Source organism: Numenius arquata, chromosome 8, assembly GCF_964106895.1.
Source record: "Numenius arquata chromosome 8, bNumArq3.hap1.1, whole genome shotgun sequence".
Classification (NCBI taxonomy): domain Eukaryota; kingdom Metazoa; phylum Chordata; class Aves; order Charadriiformes; family Scolopacidae; genus Numenius; species Numenius arquata.
Window position 1 is genome coordinate 30,482,787 of NC_133583.1, and position 25,899 is coordinate 30,508,685.

Below are 25,899 nucleotides of genomic sequence, written 5' to 3' on the forward strand. Positions count from 1 at the left end.
CAGGACAATCTTTCATTATTTAAACATATTTTATTTAAACATAAACAATGCTGATATTTATTTGAACATACACATGTAATTACTATTTAAATATTTGTTTAACCATAGAAACCCTCTGCTGATAAGCAAACGCGATCTACCGTGTAGGGAAGCTGGGGTCCAAAACCAAAAGGCAAACTTTAAAAAAGTTACTAATTTTTTTTGTAAAGAATACCATGACTTGCAGGTTTCTTCCGCTGTTCTTCGGTTGCGGTCAAGGGTTTTGATACGCGTAAAAGCGTCAGCCTCTCTGCGAGCCTCCATGGTTTTTTAGAGGGCCGAGGAGAAAGGCTTCCCAACGGAGCGACGCTGGAGCCGCCGGCCCCAGGCCGGGAGGCCTAACCCGGGGCAGCTCGCACCCGGCAAGTTTCTCTCAGCCTCCAGATTCACCCGCGCCCCCATCCCGGCGGCCGCCGCCTTCCCCCCGACGGCAGCGGTTGTGGCGGCGGTTAACGGCAGCTCGCGCGCCGCCCGGCCGCCCCCGGTGCCGGCGCTCGCGCCCTGTCAGCGGGGGTGGGGAGAGAGGGAGAGGAAGGGTTGCGCGGGCGCGCGCGCGCGCGCCCCCGCCCGCTCCGCCATCCACCCGCCGCCGGAATGTGGACGGCGCCGGCCCGGCCCTGAGGCGGCTGCGCGGCCCGCCGAGACCTTCTCGCCCGGCCTCCCCCTCCCCGCTCCCCTGCGCAGAGAGCCGGTGGCGGAGGCTGAGAGGAGGACGGGTTGGTAGGCGGCGGCAGAGCGGAGAGGTCGGCTTGGCTGCTAGCGGTGAGAGAGGGGGACGCTGCCCCGGGCCTCCTTCGCCGCGATGAGGGGAGGGTGTGGGGGGGGTCTCCTGAGGGGTGGGGGCGGGAAACGTCGTCGCTCCCTCAGGAGAACCTGCGGGGAGGGAGAAAGGCGCGGGTCCGGCCCACCCGCCCCGTGTCACGGGGTGACAGTGCCCAGTGACCCGAGGTGGCTTCCTCCGTCGGTGGGCCCGGGCCGGCTGCGCGGGCCCCGGAGCTGCCGGCCTCCTGCCCCGGCTCTCCTCACGGCGGCAGCGGAGGAAGGAGGAGACAGGAGGTGCGTGGCCGTTCGGGGGATGGTGTCGCTTCTTCGTGTTTTCTTGTGTTTGTGTTGTGGGGGGAGTTCCCTGTACGCGGCCGGGAACCGGGGTAATGCCGCTTCGGCGGGCGCGGAGCTGGAGGAAAGTGGGGAATTTTTTTTTAAAAAAGTTGTTTTCTCGGTGAGGGAAGGGAGAGGGTTGTGTAAATGCTCATCTCCCTTCCTCCTCCTCCGTAGGAAAAGTGAAGTCACTTCCCAAGAGCCAAAACTAGCAAACTACTGTCCTAAATCTGTGCCGTTTACATAGCTCAGATTCATCCACGTTTTGGTTTTTTGTGGATTTTTTTTTTCCTCTTTTTGGTTTTTTTTTTTTTTTTTTAAGTCTGCTTCCACAGTTAGGCCCTCCCTAACTGTGATCTGGTACAAAAATCCTTGTCTTTAGACGGGGTACTTCAAAACTTGCTGAAACCATCTGAAGTGGGTACGGAACTCTGAATGAAATTGACTTGGCAGCTCTGCTCATTTCTGAGCTTCTGAAGCGTGGCATGTACTTTGCTCCTTGCTGTCAACTTTTTCAAAGCCATGCTGTTAAGATTGCTTGTTTTTGGTCGCGTTGTAAATAAATCATAACTTAACCATGTTTCGTAGCTGCGTGCATGTATGCATCCGTTCTTCTGTGTAAGGGGGGAAAAAAAAAAAGCACATTTAAAGCGTCAGCTCTTCTTCAAAACAGAAACAAATCCAGCAACAAATAAGAAATAGCTTGCCTAGTTAAGTGTTGCTTTTCTCTCTCGCTGTGGAGCTGTAGTCTCACAACCATGTCGGTGACTTTTCAAACAAAACTTTGGAGAAGGGCAGCTGTCCTTTCTGGCTCCAAAGAGAAATGTTGGTGATGTTACAAGCAATGTTTGCTTATCCCTTTAAATTTAGGAAAGGTACTGAGGCTTTATTTGGCTGAATCTCTGTAATACAGGCCAAAAACCTGAGTGCCTGTAAGATTGGCTCATGCTCCAGATCTCAGGAAGGCTTACTGGGGGTATAAAATTAATTCTGCAAGTTATGCCTGTGTCTTGGTTTTAAGTAGGATTGTAGCTAATTCTGTTTGTTTATGTGGGTTATATGGTATTAATGATAGTAATTAAGAGGTTAGTTTGCAGTTTAAACTCGAAGGGACTACAAATATAGTTACACACAGTAGGCAAAAATTGACTCCGGTGTTACAAGAATTGAAACTAAATTGGAGCGTTATTGGAAGTACTCAGCACTATTTTCTTTAAGATGGCTACAGTGAAAGGTATTGCTTGGTTAAAAATAGCATTCAGTCTTTTAAAAAGTGATTCATGGATTAAGATTCGGTAATGTTAGTAAGGGGATTGCAAAAAAGGGCCAGGGCATGATGTGGCTTTCTGTGGAAACCAAGTTCCAGGTGCGTACTCCCTAGCATTTGAAGACAATGTGAGCGGTGGATGCTCCTTACCTTGTGTTGTCAATGGGACTTCCACAGCCAGGAAGTGAGTTAAGAGAACAAATCTGGTCAAAAAGCAGTACTTCTTTTTTTTTTTTTTTTTTTCCTCCCCAAGTTACTTTTTTGGTTAGAACAACCTCCTGAACCAGCTCACTTGCCTGGTCATATGGACATTGTCTCAGACCAGAGGAGGAAGAAGTGTGTTGATAGGGAGGAGGGGACAACTGAACTCTTAATACAGTCACGTAAGTTGTGATGGGTGATGCATTTATCTGGGTCATGGTTTTATGGTCAGTAAGTTAACGTAAGAAGGCACAACTGTTGAAAGAAGCTATCCTGTGTTTTTCATTGGCTTATGTCACTTGTGGTGAAGATAGCAAATGATAGTAAGGGTGGTAGGAGCTCTTCTTTTTCTGTCAGTACTCGCTTACATTGATTATGAAGTCACGGTATCATTTGGTTTTTGTTGGTTATATTAAACAGGCTATTGCTTTTTAAGAGCCACCTCTGTGTCTATATTTTTCTTCCATGTGTCCACAGAAGTAGCTGTGGTTTTCTTCTGCTCTCGCCTTTGCATATCCTTTCTTCTCTGTAAACTTTTTGTTGATTCATTAATTTCAAGGAACAGTCTGGGCATTGTTAGATAGGGGCTTTTGTATTCAGCTCTAATTTAAAAATGATCAGTTGTATATTGTTATTACCTCTACTATAATAGGAAGGCTATTTCAAACTTGACTGATCTTAGTGATTACACACCTTCTGATTTCCAGACTGGATTAATCTGTCATTGGATTATACCCATTTTATGTACCCAATGGACTGATACGTTATATTGGCACTTTTGATCTTGGTATCAAAAGCAGCATCGCTCTTAAACAAATGGATGCGGAAGTGTGTCGCGGTGCAACACTGAATGTTTGTTTTCTCTTTTGACCACTAGCCATACTAATCTTTCTGTAATAACTCTCAGTTTCTCCCCATGAATTTTAATCCCTACCTTCTAAGAGAAAATTAAAATGCTCATTTCAGGTGTTCACACTGAGCTTCATAGAGGTGTCCTTTTAATGGAGATTAGGATGTTTTTAAGTATATTTTCATAAAATGCGTTTTTTGAAATTCAGACGTTTGGCAGTTTGTCCCAGCCTAAGTCTTACTCTGTTATACTGGTACAGCTATTAAAGGAGCCATTATTATAACCCAGATTGCTGAGGGGATTCTTTCTTTGATAGAGTCCTGTCTATAAGGCATAAGCAAAAGCCTGATGTATTTGAAAAGAGTTTGAAATTGTTTTATTTCACCTTTTCCTGTATTCTTAACTTTAAAAAGAAACAAAATCAGTGTGGAGATTATTAGAAAATACTTCTGTGGTTTTTAAGTTGTTTATTTGATTTTGATATCAGAAATGTTCCAAGAGGGACTTCATGAAACTGAAGGAGAAAAAGTAGTTTGTTGCATGTGACTGTTTGTAAAAAGTAAATAAATAAGTAAATAAATAGGTTTCCAAAACCTGCTTAGTTAAATAGATTACTCTGAAAGATGAGTAAGGCCCTCGTGGAGAACCTCTGGTTTTTGGTGGAATGTTTCTTGTCTCTTTGGAAAGAATAGCAGGGACAAAGGTCTTTCTAATGTTTTTAAGTAGACAGAGGAAAAATAGTTTTTGCCACAAAGTACTTCAGACAGTCTCACAGGTGCTGAAGGAAGGGACGGGATGGGTCACTTCCCCGCACCTGCTGCTTGGACTCCTGCTAATAGAGCCCAGGGTGTGCTTGGCCTTCTTTGCTGTGAGGGTACGCTGCTGACTCGGTTTCAGCTTTGACTGCTGGGATCTTCAGGTACTTTTCTGCAAAAGTCGCATTTTATCTGGTTAGTGTCCAGGCTGTCTTGTCACACAGGGTTATTCTGTTGCTGATACAGGACTTTGCACTTGCCTTTGTTGAGCTTCATGAGGTTCCTGCCAGTGCCTTTCTCCAGCTTGTCCAGGTCCCTCTGAGTAGGAGTCCTGCCCTGCAGAACGTTGACCACTTCTCCCAGTTTGGTCTCTTTGGCAAACTTGCTGAGGATACACCCTGTCTTGTCACCTGGGTTATTAGTGAAGACATCAAGTGGTACTGGTTTCAGTGGTAATCCCCAAGGGATGTGACTGTAACCACTTGTTACCAGACTTTGTACTGCTGGTTGCTGTTCTTTCAGGCCAGCTGTCCAGTCAGTTTCCCAGACACCTTATTGCTTGCTTAACCAGTGCCTGTCTCACCAGTTTGGCTGTAACGATACTGCGGGAGGGTGTCGTTAATGGCCTTCTATTCAGTGCTCTTCCATCAACTTCTAAGACGGGTGTTTCCTTGCAGTAAGGTACTGTGTTTGTCAGGCATCATTTTCCCTTGGTAAAGCTATGCTAGCTATTCCTGATCACCTTCTTGGGCAGAGGAATGTCTTCAATGAGGATTTGCTCCTCATGTTAGGCTGGCTGATCTGTACCTGCATCCTCCTTCTTGCTCTTCTTGAAGTTGGGTGTGATGTTTGCCTTTTTTCTCATAATAAGGAACCTTCCTCAATCTCATGGCCTTTCAAAAACTGGTAGAGTGTGGCCTATCAGTGGTATTGGCTGGGTCCCTCAAGTATCTCAGATGCATCCCATCTGGTCCTGTGGACTTGTGTGTTTCCAATTTCCTTAAGTACTTCCAAACTCTTTCTTATTTGGAGGTAATTCTTTACTCCAGCAGACTCTGCTACTAGGTTCAGGGGCCTGGGAGGTTTGAAGGGCAGACCTTACCAATGAAAACTGGGGTAAAAAAGACATGGAGTTTGTCAACCTTTTCCATAACCTTTGTTGCTACGTCCCTGTCCCACTGAGCAGAAGGAGCACTTCTTCTTTAACCTTCCATTTGCTGCTGACACAGGAGCCTGTCCTTGTTGCTCTTCATCCCTTGTCAGTTTCAGCTCCACCTGGATGTTGATTTTTTTTCCTAATGTCGTCCTTGCATGCACAGGCTGTGTCTCTGTGTCCTTTGGTAGCCTCTCCTTGCTTTTACCTTCTGTGTGCTTCTGAAGCAGAGATCAAAACTGTTTCATTTTACCCTTTCATAACAAGAAACGTGTAAAACTTTGAGAAATTTTTTTTTTTTTTTTTAAGTTTTGGTTAATAAATGATTCTAACCTCAGCATGAAATGTTTGAATGAAAGATGATGGTTCCTCCTAAGCAAGCAGTAAGCATTACCAAACTCTTGTGATAAGGGACGGGGTCCTGTCTAAAATGTAGAGTCCAACTTGTACTGTGGTGCCAAGGAGCCAAAACAATGAGAAAAATGAACCACATCTCTTCCTCCCCCATCCCTGCCAGCTAAAATTATTAGTGCCAGCAATGCCAGGTAGAAATTTACAGCTTCAGTGTATGCTCTTCCTTTATTTGTGCATTGTAGATGAAAAGGAGATGTTGATATTTAACAGCAAGATAGTTCTGTTTCTCGCCTGGTTTAAGTGTTGTGATTTGTGCTGATGTACCTTTGTTGACTTACCTGAGCCCATAACCAAGGCTTTATCTAGGTACTGCTATGTCAGTTACTGGTCTAGCTTTTCTGTCTGAATATCCATTTTGTCTAGAAATAAGCTTTTTAGCATGGTTGGGAGTTCTGAGTTAATTTCTAATATAGTAGAAAGGTATTCAAGTGGAGTTAGATTTCTGTGCAAAACAATGCTCAGTAACCACTGTAGTTAATGGTGAAATTGCAGTCTACACATTTGCCTTTTGAATAGTATCTTTCATTTTACATTAGGCTGCTGGCAAACTCTTAAATGGTGAAGTTCATTACGGATGATGGTGAGCAACTCCCTGGTTTAATTGCTCAAATTCTTAGCATCTCCATACGGTTTCTGATTAAGAAAGACATTGTCAAAGGGCAGGAAAAGAAAAGTGAAAGGCATTTTTAAGAACCAGTAAATTGTCAGTTAGAAGAGGATTTCAGTCAGTGACTGAATCTAAGAATAGGTCTTGAAGGCCATTTGCGAAGTGGCCGAGTATGATTTCATGTTACTGTTGGGCTTAGAAGTGAAGTAACTTGCTCAATGTCATGTAGTAAGTCAGTAACGTGGGTGAGGAGTGGCATGGATGTGAATGTAAGTGACAACAAAGTCCTTTTTGGTAGTTGCTATAAAACTCATGTAGTAGTAATCCTTTTAACATAGGGAAACAGTTTTGAGTAATTTATCATTTATGACCGATCCCTGGTCTTTACTTGCAGGCAAATAAAATTGTCAGAAATGTCTCTTGCATTCTATTTTAATTTTTTATTTTATCCTTTCCTTACCAAAACTTCTGTATAGCAAGTTTTGTATTGGAAGATGCAAAGGTAGAAGTTTCCAGAGGTTATTTACTTAGTAGTTATGAAATAGTCTTGAAGTTACACTTATTGTCAGTGATAAGTGATTCTTGAACCTCTGTACTTTGAGGATGCTGAATGAAGTTAAGTAGCTGTACTTTCAATTCAAGTGTAGCTGACCCTTCTGTCTGTTGACCAGGTCATGTCTGTTGGATGTACCCCCAAAAATCTGATGGTGTGTAGGAGGCATATTCCAGACGCTGATCTGTTGCAGTTGTCCCTGTGTTTGATAGGCTAACATTATTTTTCCTTTTGGAAAGGAGAAGAGTGAGAGTTAAGGCTTTGTCTGAGAATCTTATTCCAAGGATTGACTTGTAGTGTGAAAGTAATTGTTTAGTTAATTTTCATAATCTTCACTGCTATTTAAGGAAAAAGACCCTTTTATTGTAAGGTCTCTATCTAACTAGAAATGCAGTCACTCCCTCCCCAGCAATGTTTCATTTAAAAAGTAGTTACATTGAAATACACTGCTTTTCCATTTAGTACAATTACTCATGTAGTCTTATGGCTTTACAGTGGTATAATAGTGGCATGTCTCCAGGTATTTTTGAATGTTTTGATTATAAATTCTATAGTGATAAGCGCTTACTGAAACTTCTACAGTGGAAAACAGCTTGTAGTAATTCAGTTTAGATATATTGACTTGCTTAGTGCACTTCAGAGATCTAGAGTCTTGTTATCTATTATTTCAGCATAATAAGTAAGATGGTTCTAATTTGTGCTTCTATTGTGTGTGCAAGCTATTATTGTGTATTTTCTGAAATTATGAAATTATTTTGCTGGGTTCCACGATTTGTTTCAATACATGTATTTGTGTATTATGTACACATTGTATATGCATATTTGTATTTCCAACAAATGCGTTACAATAAAAAAAAGGTATGTTTGTTAGTTTTTTCTCTTCACTGTTTAACTCTTTATGTCCCTCTTTAGTTTAGGATGAAGGCTTTGCTATCCCTTTTCAGTTCTCAGGCCTTTGCAGGCAACAGTGTGAAAATAAAATGCAAATAATCTAATGCATGGTCTTTATGTGTGTGTATTCAGGTACAAAATACAAGATCCAGAATTTCAATTCAGAATTAGGTGGAGAAATTCAATAACTGGCTAAACTTTTAAAATAAGCTTGCAAAAATAATTTGGAGTTTTTATCTTTGTATGTAAATAAGGTACTGGTGTATTTCCCTTTAATAAGAGTTTGAATGCTGCAAACATACTTTTTTCATAGGAGCCTGCTTATTTTTTTTTTTTTTTTAGATGTTACTGGATAACAAATTATATGCTTTAGATTGAGCCATCTGACATGTATGTGGCAGAAAAAGGATTTTTTTTTTTTTTTTTTTTTTTTCCCATTCTGTGAATGCTTTGTTTTATTTTATTCCACTGGTGTATACTTTCATTATTTCCTGTTATTTTGAAGAGAACTCGCACAAATAACTTGGAACTCGATGATCTTTAAGGTCCCTTCCAACTCTAACCATTCTATGATTCTAAGTAACATCTTGGTGGCAGAGCTGCAGTAGCAGTAGCTTTCCCCAGTCCTAGCAGATTGTTTTTGGCTGTGTTCTGTGCATTTATTGTGCTAACATAGATGCTTGTGTAGCCAAGTGTTGAACTGGCTGAAGAAATGCTCTAATCCTCCTTTTTTTCTCTGGGATTAGTTGTCAGTCACTGAAGCTGTCCAGTCTCTTTCAGTATGTGACCTCCTGGATACTTGTGCAGTCTTAGTAGAGAAGGTGGGAAGAGTTGCAGCTTTTTTAGGCAGTTCTTCACATCGTGCATCTTCAAGATATTACTGAAATCTCTATGGCTTGTAAGTATCAACGTTTTCAGCTTGGATTTAAGTGTTTGTGAGTATTGGACTGTGAAACAGCCATGGAGTTGAAAGAGAACTTTTTGTATGTGCCAGCAGTTGGTCTGGGAGTAAAACTTGAATTGGAACTCAGATCAGATGGTGCAGTGAAGATATTAGCCCATGGAGATATTAGTTCTTTCTGTTCATGTAAACAGAGTTTGAGTTTGCTCATAGATGTGCAGTTCTAACATAAAAAGGTATTTTTATTCCTGTTATACTTGATCCTAATTGTTAATAGTGTTGGTAGTATAAACTTCCAAGAAATTGGGAACTGCTAGATAAAATTCTTCTGGGGAGAACTGTCTAATGATTTTGAGGAAACAAGAGCAAGGAGTGAAAATGACTAAGGACACTGTAGAAAAGTCAGTAGCTGATTTTTACATTGTTTTGAAGGTTAATTATTACAGTTTATTGCTATAGGGATGTATAAAAACTATGAGAGGAGAGGGGAAAGAGTTGATCAAAATGTCCAAGAAAATACTTTGTCAAGCCCCAGAAGACTAATGTAAAGTTGGAAGTTCCTCATAGTTGTTGTGACTGCTATATTTGTCTTTGACCCTTATAGCTTCCCTTTTCTGATTCTTCTTTTCTTTCATCATAACAAGACATCAGAAAGCGAGACCGGTTATAAAGGGGTCAGGCTGAAGTGTAGTTTATTACCTAGCTTTTGATAGTAGCCAGAGAAATCAGAGGTTATAAGACGACAAATACAAGTCATTCTTCTTCCAGCATACTCTCCCAGTTTCTCGCTTGGACTCAGCGATTCTGCTTTTTGTTCTTTCTACTAATAAGTGAACTCCTGGCATCTTATTGTGGAGTATGGAAAAAGTAGTTGCATTATTCTGTACATTTCACAGAAAATTCATGTGAGGTGCCGCGGTAAGATTACACTGTGAGATGTGCAGTTAGTATCATCTGTTTTGCTGGGGCTTCTGAACAGCTAACTTTTAATTTCGCATGGGTAAAGCTTGGATGCTTTCTTGGGCTTGTTGAAATTCAACTTTGACTTGGATGTGTGGTGGAATGCTGGTGCTCATCTAGGTTGCATTTCATATTTTGAGTTTGGATTCCTTGTATTGTCAACGGTTTACTTCTTCCATGGGTTTTTCTCTGGTGGTTTAAGCTGTACCGATTCTAACACTTTGGCTCTGAGGTTGTTTTGAGTAGCCCACCTTCGTTAGTTGCAATCACCCAACTGTGTTTTTCTCATTTTACTAGCTTGTGCTGTGTTTAGGGACTTTATAAATTAACACTGTGCCTTAATGGAGACCAAGGTACTGTGCTGAAAATACTGTTGTGGAAAGGGTATGCCTAAATAACTACTTAATAAAACATGACTGTTCATACTTTTTCACATCTCTGTGAATTTTATGTTTTAAATTAGTTGCCTATAACTTCCTCCCTTTGTTTCCAGAAGTAAAAATGTTCTGTGGAAGTATTTAGTATGTAAAAATTGATAGTAAGCTTTCATGTCTGCATTTAGTGACAACCATGTATCAATTGTGTTGAAACCAATAGTAGAGCGTGTTTATATTTGGGAAGCTATCTTAAACTTTGAGTGAGAGAGAGACTGTGATTTGAAAAAATAAAAAAGTTACCTGCCATTGCTCTGCAGCTTTTTGGCTTCTCAGGATTTCTTGTTTTATGCAAGCAGGTGAATTTATCAAAATAGAAATGTGATGTACCACTGAAGCTACTCTGGATAGCCTATCTCAACAGACATACTGGTTTTATTCGTGGTTGTTGGGTAATGTTAGACAAGATGATTGCATCAAGAAAATTGATGAGAGTTCTGTCATAGCTTTTTGCAAGATTCTTCCAGTTACACTCTGTGATGATATGAGGAACTATATTGTATTATTTTAAATACCTTTTCCCCAGCAAGAGCTTATTCTGTGATTTTTATAGGCTAGTGTAGATTACCCTGAGGCTTACACCAAATATAATGAATGAGAGTCATTCCATTTAATAAACAAGGTGCATAAGAGCTAGATAATGGTGATATGGCTGAGGCTAAGTTTATTTATAAAAGGAAATAAATTTTTCCGAGCTCTTTTTCTTTGAGCACAGTGATAGTTTCACCATGAGAAGTATCTAAAAAGCCTTTTTGTCATGTTTTTAAGATAGAATTTATCCTTTAAAGCAATTCTACTTACCAGATTTGATTACTGGAAAAAAGCTGCAGAAACAAACCATAAACTTACTTTGGCAGCCCCAGATTAATTTGTCTATTGAAAACCATTCTTCCTTGTAGTCATTGGTTAAAGGTGGCTTTTTATGAGACTTTAATACCTTGAGATGTACTTGTTAGCTGTTACAAGGAATGTTTAAACAAGAATGTAAAATAGAATCATCAAAAGATCATACCTGCCTTTTGATTACATGGGTTGTTTTATTGTTTTTTTTTTTAAAGGTAGTTTTTTCTTTAATCCTTCAGGAGGCAAAATAAATTCCGATCGTTATGGAAGTCTGGGGTAAAAAGAATAGAAATTGTGTCTTGGAAAAAGAGCACACATGTTCTTTCTCTTTCCTATTTGTCTTTTCAGGCAGTCTGTGGAGGAAATATTGTGCTTAAGAAATTCTTAAGGTTTCCAGGGCTTAGTATGAAAAATGTTTTGGAAGGGAACATTGCACGTACCATCTTCTGAAAATCAAGGTCATATACCATCTGCCAGTGTGAATGTAGATATACACATAACCATGCACATACCATTCTTGGGTTAGAATTTGAAGGTAACTTCAGGTAATGCAACAGAAACATCTTTCTTTGTGTGATTTTTCAGGTACTTGATCACACAGCTTTGAAGCATTCTTTCTTTAGGTCAAGTAATTTTTTTGTTGGAATTATAAAATATTCTTAATAGTTTATTAACTGAATTAGCAGACTTTTCTATAGGAGTTAGTTGATTATTTTTTTTTTTTATACTACCTTTCCAAGCAGTAGTTCTTCCTTGAATTACAGAATGGATTTGGAGATTAGAGAAGTTGATTACACAGATAAATCTCAAAAAAACGCACTGTCATTAAAAAAAAAAGTTCTGTTTCAATTCCTTGGTAAGTGTCTTTCAGAAACTTTCATAGGCATGTTTCATACCAGGTCCTAGAAGAGTTTAGGTACTTTGGAAAACTTTAACAGTGATCTGCGTGTTGAGGCCAAACCTTGGTTTTCTCCTCGTGATCAATGACATGAGCAAATTGTTTTGATTCTTCAGACCTTAAATTGAAAAAGCAGAAAGTGAAGGAAAGCCTTTTTTTATACCACCTAATCACATCAGGAAAAAAGAGTGGTGTATTAGTACCAGGTATATCCAATTACATACTGACCTGTTCTTAGCAATGGAAGATCATTTTTCTATTAAGGAAACAATTTTATTCTCCTTCATCAATTTCTATTCTCCATTTTCTAAAACCCATCAAGGCCTTTGAAATCAGCAATAGAGCTGCATTGCAGAATATGGTTATGAAAACTTGCTCGAGGAATGTGGAATGCCAGCAGATTAGTTCTGGCATGCAGAGGGTGTTAAGAATTTACTGGTCAAATAAAAATTAGAATGCTAGTTGTACCACTGCACTGCATCACGCATAGGACTAAGAAAGACTGTAGTTACAAGCAGAGTCATTTAGCGTGGCTTTTAATTGCCAGGTATACCTTCCTGTATTTCTCAATTTCAAGCAGTTACCTTAACTTTCAGGTTTCACTTTCAGTTAATTTTGGTCTTTGAAATAGCTGTAGTTTCTCTCTCCATTTTTTCATGTTATATCTAAGTATTTAAATTTTCAGGTGACAATTTAAGATCCTAGCTTGGATCCTAAACGATTTTAAGTGCATGACGTGTGGAAGTACTTATTTTTAACAAGAAGCTTGGTTTTGTTTCATGTTATAAAGGAAATGTGTTGGGTTTTTTTCCTTATAAAGTCTTAGGTGCAGTGTAGAAACTGTATAGTTTTGATACAAAAGCAGTAGAGGTCTAGATGGCTGTCAAATCAAAACTCATAGTCCTTATGATTTTGGAAAATCTAACTGAATAATGCAAAAAAAGGGCTGGTGTGGTTATTCGTTTGCAACTCATGATTGCCTTCCACAACTACTAGAATGAAAGATGTAAAATTAAGAAAAATAACTAAAGAAAATGAGTTTAGAAGAGAGCGTGAGACATCGGCTAGTCCATCCCAAAGTGCAGTGCTGGACTGACTGCAGTTGAATGGTTTTTGAGAAGTATGATGAGAAGTATAAATCTCATTGCCTGTGGTTGGTACTATAGAGGTAGCTTCTGTGTTTAAGACCAATTAAAAACAAAACTTTGTGATTTCAAGTTAAATCTGCAATGCCTAATATTCCCAAAATGCATGTTGCAAATCTCCAGATAACGATTGTTGTAACTTAAAAAATTCTGGCTTTGAGGAACAAGGATTTTACCAACTCTGAAGGTGGTTGGTGCCAGGCGATGAATCAAGGTTTCTTGTGTGTCTCACTGATGTCGGAAGTGATACTTTATAAGGCACTTGTTTGGCAAGGAGAAAGATTGGCACCCAGAATCACTGCTGCATTGTATCATACTGCTGTTCCGTATGGTCTCTTTTGCTTGACATCATGTAATTCTTATTGGAAATAATAGCTTGTAGAGAAAATACCTGGTTGAAATATCCGGTATATTTAATGGAGAGAGGTTGTTCCATTCGCTCAATCAGAGCAACACTATTTTTTTTACTATTAAGGAATTAATCATGGAATAAAGTCTTTAAAACAATGATTGTCTTGCGCTAGTACTTTCCTCTGGCATATAGGTCATTACATTTTTGAGCGAGTACAGTTCAGTAAATCAGCTGGTGCTTAGTTTTAATTTGAATGCTGCTTTCAAGCATCACATAGCAATGAAAAAAAAAAAAAAAGAATTCCAAGTTTGTCAAACTCCAGCTATGAAAATATGAAGTTGTTACTTCATATTTTCCAAAGTTAAAAATTTATTACTGGCTTAACAAGCTGAAGTGTTAGCACTTAGTTGATGACAGGGAAACAGTGTGAAGGTGTACCAGGGTTGCTTTATTTGAATTGTTTGCTTTATCCTTGAGGCAGAATCAGCTACTGTGCTTAAGTTAGTTGTTTGACATTCCGGTAGGCTACTGAGTAAACCTGTTTGCCAGAACTTGACATATACATATGATTTTTTTTTTTTTTTTTGTAAGGTATACATGAAGACCACTAACACCTCTAGGGTAGCAGAAGCCATCTTACTTACACTTCTAAGTTGTACTTTTTGGAAGGGAGGAGAAAGATGATTATTTATTTATTTATTTTTTCCTTTTAATTGGCAGAAAATCAAATGTATTTCCTTAAATTCATTAAGCACTAATTGGATTAGCTAGCACTGGTTATACTTGTAAGCAGCATAAATTAATTTGTGTAAGTAGGAGGCATGTATGCTAGTTATGCCACTGACTTCTGTGTGTGGACAAATCTTAGGCCTGAATAATTGCTTGTTTAATTTTAAAAAGAGTCTCCCGAACTTTATTTTTAACTCTGTTTTGTCTAGGGTCTAGCTTGTCTTCCATGACTCTTATTTGCTCAAACTGCACAAATAAAAACAAAAAAGGAAGTACCCACCCTGATGTCAGGTTACCTTTGTAGCTAGCAGTTTACCTGATATTCTTTCACTTATCCGGACTGATATTTCATCTAGTGTTCATAATACTTCTTCCCCCCAATACGTAAATTTTAGGTATTCAGATCAGTGGGTTTGTGTGTTTTTGTTTTTGTTTTGTTTTTTAAAATTTGTTTCACATCTTCCTTTGCGACTTGCGGTGATTGATGATCTCTGCTGAAGAGGAGAGATGGTGCTTCTCTGGCTGTAAATGCCAGCTGCTTCCTTGCCTGAGTCATGTTACTCTTAAGTACCAACCACATACCTACCATTTCTCTAGAAGGGTTGTTCACCCTGATGATCTTAGCTTTAAGATGAATAAAACCAGTATTTTTCCCCAAGAGACTCCAAACTATGCATCTTTATAAAGTTTAAGTGGTTCAGTACTAATGCATAATCTAGAGATTCAAGTCAGGAAAGCTATTTCTGTCCTTTATAATAAATGTCTCAGTATTCATAATGCGATCTGTTCAAAAAGTGCCAATTACAATTCCTTTGATGAGATGTGGATAGAGTATGTTTTTGAAGCAGGGTAGACGTTTTTTTGGTTGTGTAGTTCTCTTGATTCTGTTTTCCTTAAATTGTTATTCCTTAGCTATAAAATTGACATGTGAAAGCAGTCTGCAAAACCTCTGTATCTAGGCACCCAGTACAACAATTAAAAACAGTTTGCCGTCCATGAGCAGACTAATTATTTACTGTTGCCTACATAGTAGTTGTTTGCTTTCACAGAGGAGAGAGTGTTGCCAAAATAAGCTGTGTGGTTACTTTTTAGTTGGGGGAATTTGGTGTGTTGGTTTTTTTTATTTTATTTGGGTTTTCTTTTTTTTGCTCTTAACATTGCTTTCATGGAAATCAGAGAATTTTTATACACATATATGTATACTTATCTTAAAATATTGTGACACAGCAGTCATCTCTCTCTATTAGCTTGATTTAATCTTGGTAAACGGTATCAGTAAGTCAAGTAAATGCTTGCTTGTTTGGTTGGTTTTCCTCTATGTGCTTTACGTAGTTTTTCACTGGCAGAGATAAGACATTGGGAAACAATTTATGGATAATAAACCAGTAGTTGGTGTGAACATAGAGACTTAGCTTCTTACATAAAGATTACACAAAGAGAAATTGAGATTAAGGATAAAATTACAGTGCTGCTGTTCTTGGTGAGATTTAAAATAATTATTTGAAATCTAGGATTTTCTTACGTCTATGAGTTCACTTAATCAATAGAGAAGAAAAGGAGTTTGGGGAAGATAGTTCAACATAAAATATGATAAGGAATTTTATAAAGTTGCTTAGTGTGAGTGAGAAGGCATTGAAAAGGTAAAGCTCTGTGTATTTGAAGCATTCGTTAGCTTTCTGGGGAAGGTATGCCTCTCATTAATGTTAGCAAGCACGTAGGGGTGTGAGCTCTGTATGCTGCTCATTAATGTTAGAAAACTCATAGGGTGACAGCTAACACATAGTTTTGACACATTTCTTAAAAGTAAGATGCTGTGACCGAGACACTCAGTTATACGTGTGTTGGTTTGTAACTGTCAGTGTCTGTCCAGCTTCCAGTTCCCTAAGTGGCAAGTTAGAATGTAACCACATCACTTCAGTAAGCTAGAAATGTGAGTCACGTAGCATCTGTGATTTCAGGTTCAGTTAGCTTAATGCGCTTTTTGCTGTCGTGCGTTGTATTGTGTGGTTCACAAAAAGGGAATAAACTATGCTTTTCAATGTACATCTGTGCTTCAGACATCTGTTAGCAGAAGATGAATCTCTGCATAGCTGTATTGGGTCTTCCTCTTCAGAAAGTTCTTAGGGATGCCCTTGAGGAACCTTAGTACTGAAATAGGTAGAACTTATTTACCAGTATCTTATTTGAGGTTTGAGATCATGAGGCAAACTGTGTGGCTTTGAAAGCCTGCCTTTAATACAGGACCCAATTTTGTTTGTTTGATAAAAGAAAGTAGGAATTAGCATGCTCTTGACTGCCTTCTTTCAAGAAAGCAGGAAGCTTCCTTTTAAAATGTTTCTTGTTGCTTACTGAAAATAAATAGATCAACATTTATCTTTCCCTTTTATTTCATAGCTCTATATTTTATCAGTTTTTTGTTTGTTTGTTTTTTGTTGGTTGTAATGCTGAAACAAAATTAGGAGAAAAAAATTTATTTTTTTTTTTCCTGAACCAACACTGAACTTACGCAGTAACTTCTTGAAATACTTAGTTGAGTGCAAACTGAAAGTAAACCGAAAAATGTCTGGTAACTGCTTCAGAAGACTGGTTCATGTAAAAATTGGTATTTACTTTTGGGGACCAGTTTGATGAGGAAGTTCTTGAATCTAATCATGTCTGCAAAGCAGCTCCCTTCTGGAAAGTCAATGGCCCTACCTTTGGTTCTTTTTCTCCTGTTACAGTGGCTGTGTGTTGCCAGCAGTGCCCTGTCTTGAGCAACTCTGCCCAACAATCCCGTGGACATACATCACTACCTAGGTATTTGTCTTTCTGTATGTGATGTGTTTTTCCAAGTCTAGATTCAATATGAAACATATGGAAGAGTAAGGGAGGGAAGGAATTAGGAGCTTTTCTGTCCTGTGTTCCTTACTCCGACACAGTGCTGAATCCACCTGGGTCTTCCAGGATTGCTGTTCTTCAGCTTCTCTTGCTCTTCAGCCGCTTAAGCTACTTTATAAAGGGAGCTGCAGTGAACCTGGAATGCCTTCTGGAAGCTGCTGGGTTTGGGCCTCCTATAGCTTAGTACTGTACATCTGTGTAGTAAGTTCCGGTCTCTGGCGCCAAAACACTTATATTCCAAGTAGTATCACTTAACTAGCTTTTATCCGCCACTGGGAACTGAGGTGCAGCAGAGAGATGAAGTGAATTGACCAGAACTACACAATGAAGCTCTCGGAGAAAAGCAACAGCTTTTCTTCAGTCATTGTAGTACTGCTATAACTTCAGATATTTTTTAGAACAAGATCCACCCCTCCCCCTGCCTCCTTTTAAAAGTAGTTAAGTCTACTTTGTATCTCTAAAATCCTTTGGTCTTAAAGTCTGTTTGACTAAAGACTTTTCTGAAATTGTTACTTTTAAAACTTTTAATCCTTTTATCATACTTGTGTTTATTTAGCTGAGTTTAGGAGAATTTTCTCCTGTGTATTTGTTGCTGGGTTTCTGAATTTATTTTTCTGTGTGCTATTGTTCATCAAAGTGTGGAGAAAAAATTATCTTCTCTATAGGAATGAGCATGACTATTCAAGATGCTTCTTTTGTTGAAATTACTTCCTTGCGGTAGTAGTACATACTTCCCAGTATTTCTTACTGTGAAGAGAACTTTCAGAGCGCAATTTGTTGTCATCTTTCTGAAGCATTGTTGGAAGAGCAGTACTGACTCTTGGCTCTGATGGTTTGGGAAGCTACCATCTGGTCTGAGGTTTTAATTTTTGGAGCAGGGTTGGCAGAACAGAAGGTGTGTGTATTCACACCTTGGCCACATTTGTTTATTTGGAACTAAACTGCACTATCAGCTCAAACTAAGCTGCTGGACTTGGTGCAAAAGTAGCTGAGGTGCGTTATGTTTGCTGACTTCCCTGTCCTTGACTGTCAACCCCTCTCTGCTGCTTACTGCCCTCCCGGTAACTTTAAACTCATAAAGCAAATGCAAAATGTCTTTCATCAGTATTATGAGACAGTATTCCGCTCCATGATTGTCTGCTGCTAACTTCAGAGAATAAACTTAACATGATTGTAGGCTGCCTGTATGTTCTGACTAATGCAATCAAGAATAAATTCTTACATTCTTAACTTTCAGCCTTTCATCAAAAAAAGAGAGACTTATAATTTATGAATTTAGTAGTAGATGTCTGTTCTTAGATTTTGTATGTGTCTAATAGGTGACATTGTTGTTTGTTCCTTACCTTTTGTAGGAATTCAATTTTGTAGGAATTCAAATTTGTACCTTTTGTGGGAATTCAAGTGCACAACCCAGTAATGAGTAAAAAAGGAGTAAGTCCTTTATAGGGCTAAAGCTAACAAGAAAAGGGAAATGACATAACTGTCTACTGACTGGAGGTGACTGGAAAGTCCAGAATGCACGTGTCACTTTTCTTGTTACTGAAGAATAAAAAAAACCCTTCAGATGTTCTACTCCTTCCCTTCCCCGATTAACCTTACTGCATGGTTCTTTCAGGGAGTCAGAAGTGCTTAGTTGAAGTATTAGATCATGTGCCTTTATAATGTAAAAAGAGAAACTTTTCCCCTCTAGCTTACTATTTAAGATAGTGGAAATCTCAGTAATCTTCATGAGACTCAGTTATATTCTTAAACTCTGACATGAACTTCACTCAAGTTGTTTAATTTGAAAAATTACTTGATCATAATTTTTGGGACTTAGTTTGTCTCTGGCATTAAAAGCTATTTTTGATCAAAGACTGATTATAAAATACACTTTTGCTTTCTAAATAGCATGTGATTAGAATAGGGTAGGAAATGAACAGTATTCACTCTGAGATTTTCATTTTTGATAGACACGTTTTCCATGAATGCTATAGAGTACTGCTATTAATTTGTCACATGGCAAGTTCTCTAGCATGGACATCGAGAGGTTGTCTTAGCAGAAGACCTGAGTGGTTTGTAGACTTGTTCTTGTAGCTGTGCTTGTGTGAGCTAGAGTGTAGAACTCCATTCTTCTGGTTGAGGCATTTGCTTCCTGAGTGTCTAACCTGTTTGTGTTCATGTTTTACTACTAAACTGAAACTAATTTGGCTTTGTTTTGACTGAAATGAGGTAGAGGGCATTTACGTGAATAATTCTGATGGCAGGTTCGAGTAGGCTGTAATGAAAGGCTGGAATTAGGGGCTCTGGGGTGGTGATTTTTTTCAGCTAACGTAGTTGCATATGGAAAAAGGTATGTCTCTGCACTGGATGTGGTGGTTGAAGCTGATTGTAAAGACGAGCATGGAGTACACTCTTAAGGACATTAAAGGCCTCGCAACTCAAATGTAATTGCAGGAATGTGTATGGTGTGCTTTTAAGTATCTGATCTGAATGAGAAACTGCTTGCAGTCATCTAATGTTTATAATATTTCCTTTGTCTTTCTGATTAAAATTTAGAAATTAGGAATTCTCTTAAGCTGCCTTTATCCACATAGGGCAAGAACAAATATTTTGTACATCAGTATGCTTCTCTACTTGCATTACCATAATTTTCTCTGGCTTTACAAATGTTACATTTTCCCTGGTTTTATTATTAAAATATTGCTATCAAAAACTTCTACTTTACTGCAGAAAGAACTGGTGATATGCTAATGTTAACAGTTTGCATTTGTGTTTTGATAATTAATATAGAATGGTCTTATAGTGGAGTTCCTGTGTTATTCTCCTGTAAGTAAGCACAAAAAATAAACTTAAATACAGTCAAACACAAAAAAAATGCCAAAGTAGCTTATCTTGTGATGTCTCCTTTCTGCAAATGTGCTAGAAGTAGTGGTGAGACTTCGTCATCTTCAGGAAGTTCAGCAGTAGTGGGTATGGGGTGGGAGGGAGAGAGGATGCTGATAGACCAGAGCTTTGCTCCTGGTGTGGCTGACAGTCATCCTCTGCTGTTTTCTCCAATGGTAGTGTAACTGCAGAGCTAATGATTACTCAGGATATGCTGTATTTGGGGAAAAAAATTTTATGTCCTTTCATTACCTTCGAAGAGTTCTATTGTAGTGGATCTTCACTTTTATATTGAGAATTTACTTTGAAATTAATATTTTTGAGCGAGACTTGCTGTTTGTTGCAAGTAATACACAAGCTCTTCAGTAACATTTTTACAATGTGACAATTTGTTTAAAAAATACATTGACTTAATAAACTGTCTATAACATACTTAAAATCTTATGTATTAAAACTGTGTCTTTCTTTTGCCACAAATATCTTTAAAGCAAAGATTTTTTAAAACACTGAAACAAAGCTTAATTCAGTGGTCAATCCATTACTTAGGCTTGGGTGGAGCTCACTTTACGTCATCTGTCTGAAAAATATTCATGCTTGTGAGTTCATGCTTAGTCTGGAGATACGGAAGACAACAGAGCATGCTAAACTGCTAATCCAAATTTGTAATCGCTCTCTGAATATTATAGCTTTTGTTTAGTGATGGTTTTATAATGTGAATCTTCTAAGAAGTTTTTGTGCTCTACAAGTCAGCTAGGTTAGGGAGAGGGAATATCTTTTTGTAGATTTGCATGTATAAATGGTTATGACAAGGCAAGTCTATGAAATGCAAGTCTATTTCTGTGAAAAAGCAAAAGCATGTTGGCTGTAGTGTCAAAAGTGATACGAAATATTTTTTGTATTGAAAGTAGTCTAGTTCTCACACTTGTTTTTTGGTCTGAAGTTGCTAAACTACCTCTTGTGGCTAGCGCATTAAGTAACGCCTGTTACTCAAGAATACTTAAGAATAGCGGAGAACTTGCATGTCATCTTTTAAGTGCGTTTTTGTGGTTCCCGATACCTAGACCTATATTTTTTTTTTCTTCATCACTTGATGTTTTGGAGCTGTAACTGACAAGTGAGCCTGGCACAGTTCTGCATCTTGGGACTACCGTGAAAAGCAGTGTATAGCTAATCCTGTCCTTGTCCACCAGTCACAACAGGCATTTGGTTGAGCCCCTTTTCGGGTGCTTTCAAGCCTTGCAAAGGTGACAATAGCAGTTTGTTTCCCCCGTGCTATACGTGACTATTTCGAATACATGAGTCTTAAGCACACTAACTCCCAGCACTCAGCCAGAGTAGTCTTTTTCAAGAAACTGATAGGGAAATAGACCGTATCTGGAAGTGCATGCTATTTGTCAAGTCTGTCTGAAAATGTTTTTACTTTTTTTAACACAAAAAATATAAAAACCTACATCCATTTAAAATATGAAAAGTCATACAGTGTTCTTCATTCTAGCTTTTCATTCCCTAAGGAATGAGGGAAGACATTCTGAATTTAACATAAGCAATACTGTCTTTATTTGGTGGATACCTGCAGTACCTGTCCTCATTCTGAAGTGCTAGGAATGGTTTTGATTCTGTATTTTTCTGTGAGCTTGTAAAGTATAGGTTGACCATTATTTTGCCCTTCTTTTTTGTTTCTAGATTTATTTTTTGCGGTGTAGACAGGAGAGAACTACTTGTTCTCAGTTTCCATAATATTTACAGTTTGTTTGTTGTTTGGTTTTGGGGGTTTTCTTGTTGTTTATTTTTTTTTTAGAGTATTGTGGTTAATTTTAGCTCTGTTGTAGGTGGTTTCAGATAAATTTGCTGAGAAGGATGTGATTGTGGTTTAGTATCACCTTTGACTTCATCACCAATAGATACAAAAAGCAATAAAAACAATTCTAACATAATCCATTGCTAAATATGTTTTCATGTGGTGAGCACACACTTTGATATGCAGTTGTTGGAAAATTGGTCTTCAGTTAACCTGTATCTTCACACAACCTGTGTGATACTCTGGGTAGGAAATATAGCTGTATGAGGGAGAACAAAGGGAAGGAATTCAGGAAGAGGGAGCAAACTCTGGAAGATTAAAAACAGGGGAAGTGGAAGCTCTGAGGTAAACTTCCTCGTGTTACCGATGCATAGAAAACAGCCACTGCTATGAAATTACAGGATTTTTAAACATACCCACTAAAAATCATTCCTACTATTGAAAAAAAATTCCTTACACCAATGAAATCAGTTTGAAGAATATCGTATAATATATTAATATAACTTTAAGTATTATATTATTTAACAATAACTTCATATTATACCTATTAACATATTGTTTATAGCTTCAAAACAAATTATTTAATATTTTTGCTTCTTTGTTAGGCTCTTGTGGCAGGAGGAGGCTATTGACCTGAGATGGAAGTCAAAACATCATTTAGCAAAAACAGTAGGACTTCTGAAACTGTATCCACATTAATTAATGAAGAATTTGTCCTGGTTCATCAGCAATCTGAAGACACCTGTGGAAAAGATGAAAAACCTCGGCTAAAGGTTTATTATTACTTTATTTTAAATGTGTAGTAAGATTTATATTGATAAAAAGGTTTCAACTTCTTTTGAATAATTAATTAAAAATAATTTTGTGGGTTTGAGAAAACTCTTGGACTGTAATTACCGGTGAAATTAACAGCTCAGATTAAGCAAATCTGTCCAAAAATGCAGTTCAGTTTTTCTTTAAATAATTTCTTCAGGGGTCAGATTTATTATTATTTTGTGAATTTATACGTTAATAAAAAATGGTTTTCAAATGAGCTTCCAATAAAAGCTTGGGAAATATTCTTTAGTTAAGGACCAGAGACTGAGTGTTATCTTACAAGCATGTAATTAGGCTGCATAGCAATAGGCCACAGAGAGTCGGGGGTTTTTTTAAGTTTTTAATTTAGTTTTCTTGCTTAGTACTACTTTAGGCATGACTAAGACCCTTCCCAAAAGCTTTCTGCCTCTAAAAAGCAGAATATTTTTACATTTTGGTGACAGTTGATTGGTTAATTACAAAATTCCCCACTTTGGTTGCACTAGCTTGTTTACTGGTTTTGGTCCACTTGTAACAATAGGAATTTGTTCCCCGTGAAATGACAATAAGTACTTAGTCTGTCTTTGCATAACTGTTCTGCAGTTATTTACAACCGAGTATTTCTATCTGTACTAAACACTAGCTGCTTCTTTAGTAACTATGTCTGGAAAGAGGCAGGTGAACTGAAGGTAGAATCCATGATGAAAATCTATTATTGGCCATGGGGGTTTTTTTGATCTGAAAAAATAGTACTTGTGAAAGGCTGTATTTTATTATATTTTTTTTTTCCCTAGGGAATGTGTCTTACAATTTTCTTGCCTTTTTCTTACACTTGCACCCCTCCCATGTGTGGGACAATTGAAATGGATTGGATATGACTAAGAAAGTAAAATTTTCTTTAAGAGAAACCTGTAACAAAGTCTGATCTTTGTTCTGAATGGAGGATCTAAACATACAAACCTGCTATTTTAAGAGAGGTCTATAATATTTAGATGGATGGTTGTTGGACTAGCAGCGACAACACATGTATTATATGTAACGGGACGAGACATTGGATTATATTTGATTTAATTTTGTTGATTCTGAGATCTTTGGCTCCAGTGTGCTTTCTTGCTAAGCTTTGAGGTAGATATTGGTGTCCTGTACAACACAAGAAAATTGCTGACATACTATGGTGACTCTGGAGGAAGAATGCAGCTGTGGCCAGGTTACTTGTCCTACTTGGGCTTGTCCTCCCTGTGTCTTTCCTTCTGGAAAATTAAACTAATCACCTTGTGAAACACTGATTCTACAGATGAAAAATTGTGTAAGAAATAGATAAATGTCTATAATGTCCTTTGACATTCTTCTGACTAATCAGTTCTGCTGTCTGTCATTTTCCATAGACACATATAGATCAGTGAGCGGACCTTGAGGAAGGGGAAATACAAGGTTTAGGCACAAAGGCATGAGTGACTAGTTAAAATGAGCTAATTAACAAGGGAAAAGATGCTTTATTCGGGACATCTTTAAAAAAAATTGGATTTCTTGGACAATGCTGAGTTTCTCGTGTTCTCAGTAATCTTTAGAAAAAGAAATGTAACTATTTTGATAATTTAAACTGCCCACAAAGCACGGCTCTTCATTTGTGTTGAGGTTATTTTTTAATACTGCACACCTGAAAAGTTGACATTAAACTAAATGTTAGGCTTTTTTTGTTTGTACTTCAAGTTGGTAATTTATAAAAATACACATTTTTCTTACTGGTTATTGGTTGTTAATACAAAAATGTCTAACTTTTGTAGTATTAAATATTAAAAAGGAAAAGAGACAATGTTCCGTGAATGCTTAGTGGGTATCAGAAGCTTGGTGTGATCAGTTCTATTTAGTAAAATGGATGTCTTTTATATATTATACAGTCTTATAGGTGCTTAGTGTGTTGTCTTCTTTTGCAAAGTTTCTTAACTTTTGTTATTAGTAAGACTGTATGTTTGAAAAATAATAGTGAAAGTAAAGCTACAAGTAGCTTTAAAAAAAATGTCGTTTCCTCCTCCTTACAGGTATTTGCAAGTGGAGATGATCAGCTGGAGAAGGCAATGGAAGAGATACTGCGGGATTCTGAAAAAGACCAGAACGATTTCACTGCTTTTCAAGAAGGTTCCAGTGATGCCTGCAGCCAGGCAGCTGGAGATAGGTCAGCAGGTCAAACATATCAGCCGTCTTTGCACCTTGTTTTAGACCCTTCTACTACAGGTATTGCTAAAGTGCTTCCCCCTCAATCATATATGGCAGTTTTTTCCTTTATGCAATTTCAAGTTAACCTTAAAATGAACATAAAGCTTTCTTGAACTTCATTCCAAAATTGCACTGAAGAATACACTGGAGCCTCCTCTCCTGTTCTGATTTGTTGAGGATTTTAGACAGAACTAGATTATTATTTCAGATTGATATTCTGTGCTATTCTGTTCTGGTCAAGATAATTTTCATTTTGTTTTCATCCCTAGATGAATTAAGAGTTGGTATCAGGTAACTTGCTAAATAGACTACAGACGAGGTGGAGGTACTGGTGATGGACTATGAGAAATTTCAGAGTGGTGATCATTGACAGTACTACCTACAAATGAAATATACCCTGAGCAAACTGGTAAACTTATCAGCCCTGGTTTTGTGACCAGTTATCAGTAAGGACAGCTTTAGTTTTGATATTTGCTAGGAATGATTGTAGTACCCTGACTCCCCCCTAAATATTAGGAATGCAAGGCTGTGGCCATCTCTGTGGGCCTTGAATTCTTTTTCCCTCAGTAGTATGCAGAGCATTTCTGTGGCATTGTATCAGGTAATTTCCATAGCATCTGTTTGGGAAGTAAAAAAAAAAAAGTTTGTGGTGGAATAAGATATACGGCTTATGCATTATGGAAACACCCTTCTCTTAATTACATGTATGCTGTACTTTAGAACAGTCTGTTCTAAAATACAACCAGTCTATTGGCTTCCTGTTTGACAAGATTTTTAGGCTGATGTGCTTCAAACAGAACACAACCCTTAGCATGAATGAACAAAAAATACTTGTAAGTACTTTTTTTTTTCCGCTCTCCAATAGAAGTAATCCAATTTCTAACCTTTACTGTAATCCTGGTATTACGGAAATATTAGCTATAGTAATAAGAAATAGAAATAACAGAGGGCAGATGGCTTAGAGAGGTTTGGAGTGTCCATCTTCAGAGATACCACACTCAGCTGGAGTAACCCGATCCAGTTTGAAACTACCCCTAATCTAACCTGATCTTTCTTTGAGGAGGAGTTAAAGCTAGATGACCTCTACAGGTCTTTTGCAACCTAGATTATTCTGATTCCATACTTACCAATTTTTCTTCCACCTCTTCTCTTGTTTCTCAAATGTCAAAATGCCTTAAGAAAACCCACCAGAAAACAAGACCAAAAAAAACCCCCAAAAGCTCCCTCAGGGTTGCCCCTGTCCATAGTAGTGTGATAGTG

General features: G+C 38.1%; 1 protein-coding gene across 2 annotated transcripts in view; it reads left to right on the top strand.

The window, feature by feature from the left end:
• Nucleotides 1–567: 567 nt before the first annotated feature.
• The window catches only part of RABGAP1L (RAB GTPase activating protein 1 like), a 257,373-nt gene continuing 232,041 nt past the window's right edge, over nucleotides 568–25,899 (top strand). Inside the window, exons 1-3 of one of the 2 annotated variants that reach the window (XM_074152248.1) lie at nucleotides 568–801; nucleotides 22,236–22,403; nucleotides 24,465–24,657. In XM_074152248.1, the coding sequence (XP_074008349.1) occupies nucleotides 22,269–22,403; nucleotides 24,465–24,657 (328 nt within the window). In that variant the 5' untranslated portion in view covers nucleotides 568–801; nucleotides 22,236–22,268. Of the gene's footprint in view, nucleotides 802–22,235; nucleotides 22,404–24,464; nucleotides 24,658–25,899 lie in introns of those variants that run through there. The other variant, XM_074152246.1, reaches the window with a different exon arrangement.